The following is a 14,147-nucleotide window of genomic DNA, read 5'->3' as shown; positions in this document are numbered from 1 at the left end:
TTATACAGAAGGGAATAATAATAATAATAATAATAAACCCTTCCATTAAAGCATCTTGTGTGTAAATGGTCTAGTCTATTTTGAAACAAATTCCATGAGCATCAGAGGTAATGCAGACTGGATCGGTATTTTGTCCCCTAGCCCCCCCCTGTTTCTCTCTTTACTCCCAGTTTTTTCCTGTGAGTGATGCACGCTTTGGCTGGTTTGGAGCTACACCTGTGCTGAGTGGCCTGTGGGCACGCTCTCTTAGCAAGCTGCATCATAAACATGTTTCCCTCAGTGAAAATATGAGTGTCAGCCTCTCCCCCATGTAGTCCCTGCTTCTGTTTTCTTCTACTTTTTAATAAAAAAAAAATAATGACAATATGTTTTTTAAAAAACTCTTTTTAGTATTCTTACTGATACTAGAAGGAATGTTTGTTTCCTTACAGAACCAGACAAAAGGTTTTTAAATGTTGGGTTGCATATGTTCTATTTCTCTCATGAAAGATCAATGAGATTATTGAGAGCAGGAGTTGATTAAAAGAACCCAACAGAAGCAGAGTGCTATTCTAATTTGGTTTTTATTTTTACCTTTAGGAAAAACTATTTTAAAACATTCCCTCAAAAAAATAAAAGTGCTTTAAAAAGAAATTAAAAAAAAATATTTATTGAACATAAAAATGCTTAAGTATTTTCAAGTAACTATTTTTCCTCTACTGTACATGAGATTCTATCAAGTTCTTGGGCTCTTGTTCCTGCCACTGCCTTCTCCATACATTTATCACCTATGTACTTGTCAATTTTTAAACTAATTCTAATTCTGTTTGATTTTACACTACCTCAGAGATTTCTTTAAAGGAACTACAATATTAAACGTGAAAAGACAGCTTTGATTTTCACAAAAAAAACAGGAAATGGATTCTTTGAACAGTTCACGAGCTTGGTTTTTATATCTTTATCTGCTGAAAGTTCATTTGCAAAGTGAAGACCCTAAATGAACCAAATTCTATTAAGATCAATAAAACTGAACCACGCAGAGTTTATCCCACTGTCCTCCCAAAAGCTCTCAAGTGGTTCCAAAAATAAAAAAATGCAGCCAGGGAGTCAGTGACTTTGCACAGATCCCAAGTACCTTGGAGGTTTTCAGCTGTATATTTGAATCTGTTTTCTGCCTATTCTTTGGCATCTCCAATCCCTCCAGCAGTTATTGCGAACGTGGCTTCATTTTCAGGCATCTCAGGACTGGGGGTGGAAAAAAAGAAACTTCTGGTTTTCCCCCATGTTAAATGCAGTCGTGGAACAGTCCCCGAAATGTAACTATAAGCAAGGTGGACTACTTCAACATGGAATACTTCAACATCTTTATGCCTGTGGGCAAACTCTAGAAAGTGATCAATATTATCAAAAACGTGAAACCCACCTCTGAAGATGACACACAAGGGAGGGGAACGGAGAAAGTGCATGAGAAGAAAGGGTTCTGTTTATGCAAACTTTAACTTCCATGTCTTAGCTCCTGACCAGGCACAGCGGTCTCTCTGTGCAATTTCATTAATATGATTTTTAGTGACTTGCATCTGCCACAGCTTAGCAGGTAAACTGCTACCAACTGAGGTCAGCCAAGCTTGGTAATTTAACAGCTCTGGAATTTTCCTGCTAAGGGACCACCAGCCTTACCAGGCTATTTGATAGCCTCTAAGAGATGAGCACCTAGTAGGATTTATGATGAAAGATTACGTAGTTAAATACACATGATATGCAAGATGACTTTAAATCTGCTAATTATTTTCTCCTTTCAGATATTCTCTCAATGTACTGTCCAGAAACGTGGTTAATTTGAAACCATGAATTGTTTCACAGGCTCTTAAGTTTCAGTACCGCGAACTTTGTCACCTTACCCTTGCTCGTAACGTGGCTTCCTTCCCATGAAGGGACGGTGATTTACCTGTCATATATCTTGGCAATGCGCAGCTCCCCCCGCCCTTTCCTCAAACTAATTCGGGTAGTCGAAGCGTGAGCGAGGATGTGGCCCCCAATGGGCTTCTTTGGGTCTGCCTGAAAGCTAAATTAGCAAGAAAATGTTGATGATTCACTGTGCAAATTCCATAGGTTAATGGTGTGATTAACTGGCAGACAAGGCATACTGAACTCAGTAATGAATAATAAATAAGCAAATAAATCAAAAGAGGACTGAAACACGCTTGCCTCAAGACAGGATGTTCAAATGCCCGGTGCAATGCTCAGTGGCATAATTGTCCTCTCATCAGATGGAAGAGGCTCAAGAAATGCACGCCTTAAACTGCATACGTACACTGCTCCCCAAGAAAGTAATGTGTTTTATTTTCAATAGTTTCTGTAGTTTGTTCTCTTTATTCGAGTCACAGTGAAAGAGGCCATCACTCCAGGCAGCAGATAAGCATTTACAAAAAATTATGAAAACTGAGAGAAACCTACAGGTGTCTTCCCTAAATGATTCATCACACCAGAAGGGCCAATGATCAGTCTGAAATAGTTAAAGAAAAGAGGCGCATACCTTCAGATCAACGCCTCTCGCTCCACACAATCCCAGTTTTCATCTCTGTTAAATATGCAATAGGGATGAGAATAAATTAACAAAAAAAGAGAAAAAATATCATCTTACGTCATAGTTGCTCCTGGATCAGCGGTCATCTGATTGGTCACAAACACAGCCACGTTATATTCTGCAATAGAAAATAAAGCCAAGAAGGCGGGCTAGAGCAAATTAGAACTCCAAAATATTCTCACCCCCTTGGTAAGAGCAAGGCTGCTAATGAACCACTGCAAATCACAAAGGAAAGAGAAGCAAATCTTCCTTATGTCTGCTGGCTGGGCTTGGTCGGAAGAAGCCTAACTCTGCTCCTGTGTGACTTCAGCTGTAATATTTATGCCAAAAATGAGCCCTTTTCAGAGTCCCACTAAACAAGCCTTTCCCAATACACGTCTTCCCTGTTGGCTCCCTGCCCTAGGCCTCTTCTCCGTCCCTCTGTCTGTTTCGCTTTTTTTTTGGTATTTACTGCATAAAAAACATTTGCTCATTCCTCAGCAACATCTCTGAGACATTCCAAAAAAGGAAGAATCCTGTTCATCTCATCATCATCTCCGAGAGCATTGCACAGTGCAGGGAATGAGGCAATGAACACAGCCTACTCTGCTCTCTGTGCCTTCATCCTTTTTTCTTCATGCTTCTTGAGTATTTAGACTGTAGAAATTGGGGAAAGGCTGAATATTTGTCCAGTTCCACAACCTGTCCTCTCATTTAGGACTTAACACTGTTTCTCAGAAAACACTAAACATTGAATAATTCCAAAGACCCCTTAATCTGTCACGTTTAAATAATATATTTTTTAATTAGTTTGATCTTTTTTGTTTCTTTTTGGTAACTGACAGATACGTAAAGTGAGGAAAGATTCCTGGGCCAATGTGTGATTGGATAACACACTCAGACTACGAGGCGGTTGTGCTACCAACAAGTACTGTTTCAGTAACTCCAGTCCATGTTTTCCATATTTTGCAATGCTTCCCTTACCTTCTGATATTTTTTGGAGCCTTGACAGCATCTGAGCGAGTTTCTGTTGTCGTTCAGCCAACTCTCCACGACCACTGAAATCCACACGGAAGAGTGCCATTATGGAGTCAATGATCTGTATTGGAATTATGCTGGATAAGTAAATTTAGTGGGAAAAAATATAGATTCTGAAAGCAGAAAGCTTAGGAGAAAAAAAGTGTCTTGTACCAATAGCTTGAAGATACCAGCTTCCTCATGGAACTTGGCTGCGACATAGTCGAGCAATTCCATCTGATGTTCACCTGATGGGAAGTACGGTTGACAAACGAAATTAGGATCAGAAAGAGCTCTGAAGCAGCAAAAGCCTGGGTTTTAAAATTCCACTTTAGGTGTCTGCACTGTTCATATTTTCACTGCCAGCCGTTTGAAGTGCACTGCCCATTAACAAGCTACGTCTACAATACCCTAATAATGCCCAAGTTTCTGAAGACTTCAGTTACCACTTGCCCAGGCAACAAAACTTCTTTGTGAAAAACTGCAGAACAAAGCTGTGCGAAGGAAACTTTTGTATGTGTGTGTGTTGAGAGCTGAAAACGAATACAACTGTTCGAATTCAATGCTCAATTAAATGACACAAAGAAATTGTATTGCCATATTTTCATGTTCATGTTGTATTCTGAAAACAGAAGTCCCATTTAAAATTTCCTTGAAGTTTAAATGCGGTGTATTCTGACAGAGTGCATTCAACTGTCCCTATAAAGTTCTGTTCACAAAATCATAGAGGATTTCTGTACAGAAGTCTATAAATTATATTTAAATATATAAAAATTATAAATATATAAAATATATAATTGTATAAATTATAGAATTAGCTCACATTCAGGCAATCATAGTTACATTAATTGGTGTTTCTGTTACTAAGATGGTACACTGACAACCATCATACACATAGCAACGTTGTTGCAGCAAACTGCAAAACTTTTTGGAGTGCAGTGGAGCTGGAATACTTACACTGAGCTAGTCTGCTACAGTACACCCCCAGAAATAGAAGCAAGCTTGTAACTCCTTTTGTTTATGATTTTTTAACATTATTTATGATCCTCAGGGGACAATTTCACCCAATAAACTGAGAACTATTAAAATAGAAGCCTTAGGGGAAAAAAACAGGTATCATGGCAGTTGCAATGATGGTCTTACTAGTATATGCACGTGCATACAGCACGTTGTCAAGTACGGCATCGTGGTCAACGTTGAAGCGATCAGCAATGTCACGAAGACGGTCTGGCCGGCTGATGTTAGTCAAGGTTAAGGATTTACCTTTGCACAAACAATGCTCTGAAAATACTAAGACTCCATTCCAAAATACATCTATGGAAAAAGAGAGCATTTATTCTGATCCTAGAGAAGACTGACTTTTCACACTGTCTCACATACGCTTAAGAAAATTTTGGGCTCATGATGATAATTGCTTTGTGTTTAGGGTTTGAGGGGGGGATTGATACATGGATAAAACCTTCTATCACCTGTCATCTATCTATCACCTCCTACCGTGTACCATTACTAAGAAAGCATGTTAGATCTCAAAAAAGCAATTAAAAATAAATCTGTATCCTAACTATTTTTTCCAGCTTGGATTAGATCAAATGGCAGAGCAACGTCACTGCCTTGTGGGCCACCACGCACTGTGCTCTGCAAGCTTTCTGTATCCATCATAATGTGTTACATGCATGGAGCTATCTGGAACCTCCTTCTTGCTTAAACTCATAACAAACTGAACTGTCTTCCCAGTTCATTGCACCTGTAGCTTTCAACAGCCCAAAAGATACAAAGTGTTTTCAGTATCAATGAAGATAATCTTTCCACCTGTGTAGCCACTTGGTCCTGGAAGCTGAGCTGTCACTAGAATGAATCAGAATGTCAACATGAAAAAGTGGGAAAAATAGTTTCTTACACTATTATTATTTTTAATAAAATCTGATGACTGTTTATCCATATCACAAAGAGCCACCATTTTTAATCAATGTGGAAATCGCTCGTATCTCAAGCCTTACTGCCAGCTTGAAAAGAAAGCCACACCATTTTCCTTTATTGGAGATCAGATGAAATTTAATTAATCGTGTCAAAATTATGTTTTACTCAGCAACATCACTAAATCTGTATATGTTATATTGAAAATAGGTGAGGGTATTATTAATTAGTTTTTATGCACAAAACACCCTCTTATTCCTCTGCCCAAATTAACAGTATTGATTTTGTAGGGTTTTTTTCCAGCTGTAATTCATATAATCAAAAATTCTTTGGGTATAAATCTTTCCTGAATAGTTACTGATTGTGGCTTTAGTTTCTTTGAAGCAAATAAACTAAAATACTCAATTCATTCAGTTGTAGTCGTTCATGCAAAAGGATACAACTCTGCTGACTAATTTGGCCATTAGATTGTACTAAATGGAAGAGGCTCCATTTTTCCAGAAGGTGCCACAATCCTTTTATAACAATGGGTTCATTTAAGTGAATGTTTGCCTATCCAGCGCCTAGAAACTATATTCCAGCAGTGTTCATAGTTACAGCAGTTATTATTTACTACTATTTCCACACTGTGAGATAGCGCTGAGGAATCAGAGTCCTGCTATATCTGGCACTGCCAAAATCTTTGTTTATCCAGTTAATACGAGCCAGTAGTATCCTTTCAGTGCCCTTCCAGAATGTCATATTCAGGAAAACCTGAAATCAGGAAATTAAAAGCATTGCTGAGAAAGAATCCTGCCTTTGCCCTTTTCTGAGCAATGTCCCTGTCCCCCTGTAATCCATATTTTACTCTGCTTTTCCAGATACTGCGTTTTGCTCTCAGGGATTGTTTATGGTCTTCTCCCTCCTTATGGCAAAACTTACAGGATTAAAAAGCAATTATGTACATGAGTTCTGTATCCAAACACAATCAGTAGAGGTAAGAGTCACCGAGATCTTTTTCACTGTATTTCTAGAGATAGACAATTCCAACTTGCCTTTATATGTTGAATTTTGATATTGTGGTAAAGAATGGGTTCAGTGGAAAAAAAAAAAAAGCTCTCCATTTTAAGGTAGCACACTTACCACAAAGGGTGTGAGATAGCTGGGTTTTGCCTGTCCGGAACTCTATTAAATGAAGAAAAAGAAAAAAAAAAAAGTCATTTTTTTTTTCTTCAGAGTTTGGCAGATTCAGGATTTACAGCAATTAGAAACATACACTTATAAAATTCACTTCTATTTTTACCCTTTGTATCTTTCAATCTAGATATGTAAATTATATAATGTGCAGTCGAAATATCTTGCATGAAATGTAGAATCTAAAATGCTTTAATTTGATCTCACTTGACTGCTAATTTCATTTCTACTTTACTGTAGAAATTAAGTATTGCAAGGCAACTATGCAGAAGTAATAATTGAGGGAAGAGTTAAAAATAACGGTTGGGTCCACTGACCAGGCCCAATTTCATTTTCAGTAAAATTATCAAGAAGTTTATGAGTTTATTAATTTCACTACATCAATTCATACAAGTCTCCGCTATATCTTTTCTAAAGGGAAGACTATGGTGTTTAACAAACCCTTTTTGTTTTTGAAGCGTTATTTACTACCTGATCAAACTTACTGTAATAATAGGTTAATTGTGAATGCAAAATATTTTATGAAATTCAATACATCCCGAGTGTGCATAAATAGAGTATCTTTTGTGTCAGTTTCATTACTGAGAAGGTACAGTGATTGCATCAGGGCATTAATAATGGCATGTCATACTGAATCAGCATGCCCCCAAGTCTAATGATTACTCATCTCATACTGTCTGCAAGCAAATGACGAGAAAAAATAGGAAAACACTAAAGGAAGTGGATTCTTTCTTTTTCCACTCATGCAGGTACTCGTCTTATAATTACAATGTGGTGTTTGATAGAGGTAATGCGACTTGATTTAAAATCTAAACTATTCTGCAGTTCTTTGTCTGTTCAGTAATACTCATTCAATGTGGTTTTCTCACCTCCAAAAGCCTCAGTGATTGCCATGCTTTCAATCCCACCACCCAGAAGTTTACTGAAGAGAGAGAATTATGATATGGTTAAACCCGCAAAATCACAAGAAGAAAGTTAAAAATAATTTTTTGCTGCTTTAAGAGAAGTTATTTCTGTCCTAAAGCCCCTCACATCATGCATTAAGTGCAGGCTTCTAAATGATCACTGATTCACAAAAAAAAAATTAACCTTCCTTAGTATGTGCAAGAGAAAAAATAATAGAAAGAAAAGAAAGGGGAAGAAAGAAGAGAGAAAATACCTTTGGAAGATAAAATTCCATAAAAGTATCTCAAGAGAGGTATTGAAGACTTACAACTTTGACCTGAGACATGCAAGTTGTGTAACTAGGTGAAAAAATGATGTTGCAGTCAGGATTTTTGGCTGTAAACTCTGTTTATTTACAATGACTATACAAAGTCAGGTTTTCATCAGAAAAGGAGCTGTTTCTGTTTCTTACTGTTTCAGGCATCTTTGAGCCAGCGCAGGATCTAAATGCGAGGTAATCTATATATCCTGAGTATTTGTTCTTCTATATTTTTCTGTCTCATTACAGACAATAAATATGATTATTGGAACAACTTGGCCTAAGGCAGGATTAAAGCAGAGGTAAGCTTACTCAAATTCCTGGCTGCCAGTAGAAATATGAAATACCATCTTCCGTTTTTCACTGTACTCAAATGCAGTCAGGAATCCTGGCTCCTAAGGCAGACCAAAGAGAACGTGAGACATTTGTTTTGTTTAGCTTTAACCTGTTGACAGAGCGTGATATCCCACCTAGGCATCTTCTTCTCCACCCTAGCCTCATTTACATATGTTGGGTATGAAAAGCACCACAGCATTTGTCTGGTTGTTGTAGAGTATAAAGTATTATCCCTTTAGAGTAATGAGCAGAATTATTTTCAAAATTGTCTTGATGATGTGGTGAAAAATTCTGTAAAGAGAAATTCTGCATAGCATTTTGGAAAGAACAGAAAAAATTTAAATTATCAGGAAAGTGACTGCCTTACAATAAGCTTATTTGCGGCTTCTTTAATCTTGTCCACCTTGGCCTCTGAAAGCCCTTTTACATTGCACAGCGCCCGTCTTGTTGTCATCTGGATTCCTTTGATAGTGCAGATCCCAACTGACTTCAGTTTTTTAATATCTGCTACGTTCTGTGAAGAAAGTTCCTTTCTATGAGTACTTGTGACAGTTAACAACTAGAAGGCAAAGTAAACCTTTCAAACACTTTCTTATACACTCAGGCATGTGTATTTTCACAAAGAAACAGATTTACAAGTAAACTCTGTCTTCCCTAGTTTTGGACACCCAAATAACAGAAAATTTTGAGTAACATTGGCGTGAGGGATCTTGGTGCAGAGACATCCTGCTGCTTTTGTGAGAAAGGCACGTTGGGTCCAGTTGTACTTATTTGTCCCCATTCAGTACCAGTCTTTCTAGATCCAAGCTGGTAGTAAAGAAACAGTACCAATTATTTCAGATAGTGTGGAGCATAACCTAATAAACTCTATCAAACGCAGTCTGCCCTTGGTCCCTTAGCACAGATAATCTGTAAACCAGGTAATCTGATCATGGATAATTGGGAGCTGACTTGCATGGGTGGTTTGAAGCTGACTATCTGCTGTGCTGTTTCTGCATGTTCACAGCAAGTCCAGTGTAAAATACAAGTAACCTACCAGATCCAACAGACACTTTGAGCTAGAATGGATTTACTGGAGTTTTTCATTTATTGGCCACAGTATGACTTCAGTCAGCACCCTACTGACACATTTTGCCTCATCTCACCTCATTTTATGAGTCTGACATCACTTGAAATTTAAAGGCAAGCAACAGATTACTCAGAAGAAAACAAAACACATGAAAGATTTGGGATAATACTTCAACTTACCATCTCCAGCCAAGTTATTTCTTTAAAAGAAAAAACATCCAACCACATACTATGAACTAGATGTATCCTCTATTTATCTCAAGTGTGTGGGTACATAAGACATAAGAAAGGAGGGGGCTATGGGAGGAATTAGTCATGTTCCTTGGGAAGCTTGCTTCTCATCCTGTGAAGTTTTTTTGATTATTACATTAATAGTGACAGGTGAGGTAAAATCAATTACAAATAAAAACGACTCTTCCACCCAGAAGAATATAAAAATCAGCAACATAAAAAGCACTGAACTGTTGTTCACATAGTGTTTTTCTATTAAGACAACAAGCTACTCCTGCAAAGATCATTTTTCTAGACTGGAACTTTAATTGCATCACCCAGCTGCTACATTTCTTCAGTGGCTTTGTCTTTGTTATCACATCAAATTAAGACACTACAATTTCCCAAGTAGTAGACCTGGTTGCAAAAGTTCTTGTTCTCTCCCTCACAGATACACCTTTCACCAACAGTGTATTTACCAACCAAGGTGCTAGGATTTACACATCCTTAGACTACAGTTCAATACTATGAAGCATTCAGCATTAGTAGTCCTGGCTGTCATGATAGCAGCTTCCCCTGAGGGGTGGGAATAAGCACTTGGAAAGAAGGAGAAAAAAAAAATCAGGAAACTGTTATTAAACCAGATGTATCTCCAAAAAATGAACAATAGAGAACAGCCTAAGTCATCATCTCTTTATTTCCAGGATCCTTCATACCTTAGTATCAACTCTGTGCATGCCTTATTCAATATTGACAGGCTAATACAGCTCCCTTCCAGCTCCCTTCCAGCTCATGAGGTCAACCTCTTTGGTCATCTTTTTAAATTTTTAACACAAGAATCTGTGTATTTTTCCTACTCTGTCCCACGCTGATTACAGCCCCCTATCTCGTTATCCTTCTGCAGAACTCTCTTTAAAACTCTCTGTCAATGAACTGCCAATAAAAGTCAACAACGATTACACTGCTGACTTGCTGAGCGCAGTAACTACAGTGCTGACGAATGCTGTCTCATTGTGCCTGCCATCCCTTTCTATCCATCTATAGTCATTTATCTTAAAGTTTACATTATTTCAGGCAAACCCAACTTCCTGTTGTGCTTCTTTAACACTGAACATTCCGATCCATGAGTCAGTCTCATGGACAAACACATAATAACAATAGTTCAAGTAAAAAGGTGATGTTTATGTGATAGTAATGATGGTGATGAAAACAATTATAGGAATTCATATCTGATGAAGAAATCTATCCACTTATTTCTCTAGTTATTTATAGTTTCTTCACTCCTACTCTACTCCCTTATACAGCATTCTGAAAATAGTTTAGCAACAATTGTCACTGTGTAATTTCACGGGAACCAAAAACGCAGGTATAATTACAGAGATTGGCAGGAAGTAATCTATCACACAGTTTTCAAATAAATTAACATCTGGTTTGTTTTTCGAGAAGTACCGGGTGCTAAATATTTTGAATATCTTGCCACTTTATTTAGGAATCTGGCAGGAATGAGATTTTGTCTTAAAACCAAAGGCAAAATTTGTCTTCACACGAATGATTTAATATTTATTGCAAGGAGGAATTTCAGTTATTTGTATCAATGTGTAAACACTTTTGGAAATAACATTAAAATAGCTTTACGTGGACAATTCTGTGTGGTAAAGTCATTGGTAATACTTACAATTCCATGCTTTTGTAGCAGGTCAATGTCCTGAAAAAAGGATTCCTAAAAAAAAAAATATATATATTTTTCTTACAATTACATCTATCTCACTACGTGTGTTTGAAATCTGTAAACCTTGAAATGATTTCCCCTAATAATACATATCTTGTTGAACTACCAAAATAAGAAAACCCACAGTAAGCCAAGAGGGCCTACACATTTCCTATCACCTTCTTCTTAAAGTGTATCTTCACAGGCAAGCAATCCTCTGCTGCGCTAATAAAACTTGTGTTAAGATCACTGTCTCAACTCTTTCATCCATAGTTCTTCAGGCTTTTCAGGCTGACAACCATTCCTTGGAAGCATAAAATTAATGGCTAATCCTCTCGCATTTAATATTCAAGTGTAAGATATAGAGCAATAATGATAATCCCATTAAAAACTGTGCATAGCTTTTGAAAGGTTAACGAAGAGCATTTGAAGAGCAAGACTGTAAAAGGACTACGAGAATGAGATTTTCTTGGTATTAGACTGTAACAAAATTTTAAATGCATTGAACTCCCTGATGGCCTTTAGGGACATCCTGTCTCTCCATGGAATTCATTACACTACAACAATACCTTCAGACATTTGCTGCACCTGTATTTCAATGAACCGCAAATTTACCTCATCATCCTGGTATCCTGATTCTTCTTGGACTACTTGATCCTCCATGGCCTTCATTGTGAAAGAGCAGGCAATAAAGTATTGATCAGTACTGAGAAACACAAACAAAGACAGCATTGGAGGGGTATTAATTGTGTAATGAACTGTGAAGGGACTTTTAAAATGTCCTCAAACTACACAGCCTTCCAAGTGCGTCATCACTTATGGATTTAAACTTGGATTCTGTATTCCACTTTTTGTCCTACGAGACCAAAGCGAGAAAATCTATTGTGTTACTCTCTGATGAACCAATATAGCTAGAAAGGGTTTAATTGGTATTAAGAAAAGAGAACTCATTCCCTTGTGAGAATCTTGGGTCCAAGTGTGATTTTGGAGGTGAGAATATTTTAAATGATTTATCATTAGCTGAATTTATTGCTGTAAGGAAGTTAAAGATGGTATTTTTATATCAAAAGTCAGCAGAGTTGCAGATAGAACAGGTATTGGAAAAGTCTGTGCAACACCTCAGCTTCCTCATCTTGTGTGACCCAAAGCTCACAAAAAGGTGCTATTGAGAAGACTACAACTTCTTAGTCATATATCTCGAGGGCACACTATAGAGTCATATTTGTTTTCAAGTTCTTTGTTGCAGTTCAGAATACCTAATAAAAGCTGAAGACATGCAAGTAATGCCTGTAAGAAGTATGCAAGCATGAAGAGAATAAAAGAAGGGTAGTAGAAATCTCAGGCTTTTGTTATGCAAAAATGAAAGCTTATTTCATGGTTTCTCATGGTTAACTTGCCATGTCTGTACTCTGCTACAGCTTCACTGCCCTTTTTGTGAGAATTCCCATAAACAAGGCCTAGAACTGGAACAGGCACTTACCAAATAAAAAGCTCAAATAAAAAGGTCATTATTACCTCCTTAAGCTTCATGAAAGCAGGATAAATGAATAGTTCCTTACAAATATGGTCTTATAACCCACTTTATCAGTTTTGTGATTTTATATATTGTTATGTTGCTTCTGTCTTAATTGTGATCTGCCTTCATTGCTGTAGCTATGGTTTATAAAAAGTTTTGTAAAGTGCCTCATCCAGAAGTGTTTGCTTACCCATCCTTGTTAACAAAAGCCATTAAAAGTATATGATGGGTTTATTATGAAAATACAAGATGGGATAATTTAGAATAAATATCTGCAAATAGCTTTTTTCAGTTTTTAAATGGATACTTAAGGTCTGCCTAATTTGCTCACAAGAATCTTGTGTATACAGAGGATGGGAAAAGTGAGAAAGAAAATATAATGTTAGGATGATATTATTTGGGGTTTGGAGTGAATATATGATGGAGTCATTTCCGTTAGTATTCAGTAGAAATACTCCTATAATGTCAGTTATTTCTGATAGCATCAAGATGTATTTTGTTTTTATTTCAGAATCCTGACAATTATGAGACAATTATGACAACCGATGAGAAATCATGCCTTCACATCATGCTTTATATCAGTCAGAAAAATAAGTACAGTAAAATAAATAAAAAAGTACTTGAAGAGATTTTAAAAACCCCAAGCTTCAAAGACTGAAGGAAGAAAAACAAGTAATGCAAAAGGTATTACAATCCCCTTCTCCATTAAAAATATCCTCCTGAAAATGCACATAATCCTGAACTACAAGCACAGTTTAGTAAGTCACAGGTTCACTCTCCTACTCCCCGTCCTTAGGCAATTGGCACCTCAAAGCAGAAAAACTAGGCAGACCCAGACACGTGCCTTCCTGCGGGCTAGAAGGAAAAATCGAGAAATTATACCACACCCCCTGAAAGCTTTAGGGATGAACAAAACCCTGTTTAGTGCTGAGTCCTCCTGTCTCTGGTGTGTTGGTCCAATGAAGGCCCAGAGGATTCCAGCCGTCACTGTGAACTAGAAAAAAGGCTGGAAGTCTGCAACAATACAGCGAATCCGTTATGAAGTAAGGATCTTTGGGAAGAAACACGTTTTTGTGGCACCTCAGGTGCCTCAGATGCCACAAAACCTTGTAATTACTGCCCTAGGAGCTATTCATTAGGATGCATGGGCAAGACCAGCTTGCTGCACGGGTTTGAACATATATAGGTTGCTGGTGTGACAGGCGCTTGGCCTGAGCAAGTAAAATTGGGTTTAATAAACGTTTTTTTGGACAGGAACGTTGCAGCTGATTTGACAGGAGCTGAGTTTGGGCCTCCATGTCACAGGCAGCAGGATGACCCATTCTCTCCTCCCCCTGACCTCCTGAGGAGCGCCGTGCTGGAATTCCAGATTTACTGACTCAAGCGAAAAATAAACGATTAACCACATACCAACACACGCATTTATTTGGCTTTTCCTCGCCAGCTGCCTTTTCGAGGG

General features: G+C 37.6%; 1 protein-coding gene across 3 annotated transcripts in view; it reads right to left on the bottom strand.

The window, feature by feature from the left end:
* Nucleotides 1–1,093: 1,093 nt before the first annotated feature.
* DMC1 (DNA meiotic recombinase 1) overlaps nucleotides 1,094–14,147 on the bottom strand; it is a 28,568-nt gene continuing 15,514 nt past the window's right edge. Inside the window, exons 9-21 of one of the 3 annotated variants that reach the window (XM_080582727.1) lie at nucleotides 11,788–11,878; nucleotides 11,140–11,184; nucleotides 8,554–8,700; nucleotides 8,163–8,245; nucleotides 7,516–7,568; nucleotides 6,596–6,637; nucleotides 5,332–5,404; nucleotides 4,703–4,794; nucleotides 3,734–3,807; nucleotides 3,527–3,641; nucleotides 2,621–2,681; nucleotides 1,925–2,041; nucleotides 1,094–1,224 (exon numbers count right to left, since the gene is read on the bottom strand). In XM_080582727.1, the coding sequence (XP_080438853.1) occupies nucleotides 1,155–1,224; nucleotides 1,925–2,041; nucleotides 2,621–2,681; nucleotides 3,527–3,641; nucleotides 3,734–3,807; nucleotides 4,703–4,794; nucleotides 5,332–5,404; nucleotides 6,596–6,637; nucleotides 7,516–7,568; nucleotides 8,163–8,245; nucleotides 8,554–8,700; nucleotides 11,140–11,184; nucleotides 11,788–11,844 (1,029 nt within the window). In that variant the 5' untranslated portion in view covers nucleotides 11,845–11,878 and the 3' untranslated portion in view covers nucleotides 1,094–1,154. Of the gene's footprint in view, nucleotides 1,225–1,924; nucleotides 2,042–2,620; nucleotides 2,682–3,526; nucleotides 3,642–3,733; nucleotides 3,808–4,702; nucleotides 4,795–5,331; nucleotides 5,405–6,595; nucleotides 6,638–7,515; nucleotides 7,569–8,162; nucleotides 8,246–8,553; nucleotides 8,701–11,139; nucleotides 11,185–11,787; nucleotides 13,947–14,147 lie in introns of those variants that run through there. The other 2 variants (XM_080582726.1, XM_080582728.1) reach the window with 2 other exon arrangements.

Source organism: Anser brachyrhynchus (assembly GCF_964034855.1).
Source record: "Anser brachyrhynchus genome assembly, chromosome: 1".
Lineage (NCBI taxonomy): Eukaryota > Metazoa > Chordata > Aves > Anseriformes > Anatidae > Anser > Anser brachyrhynchus.
Note: the sequence above shows the minus strand (reverse complement) of the source record. Positions and strands in the feature narration are given on the sequence as shown.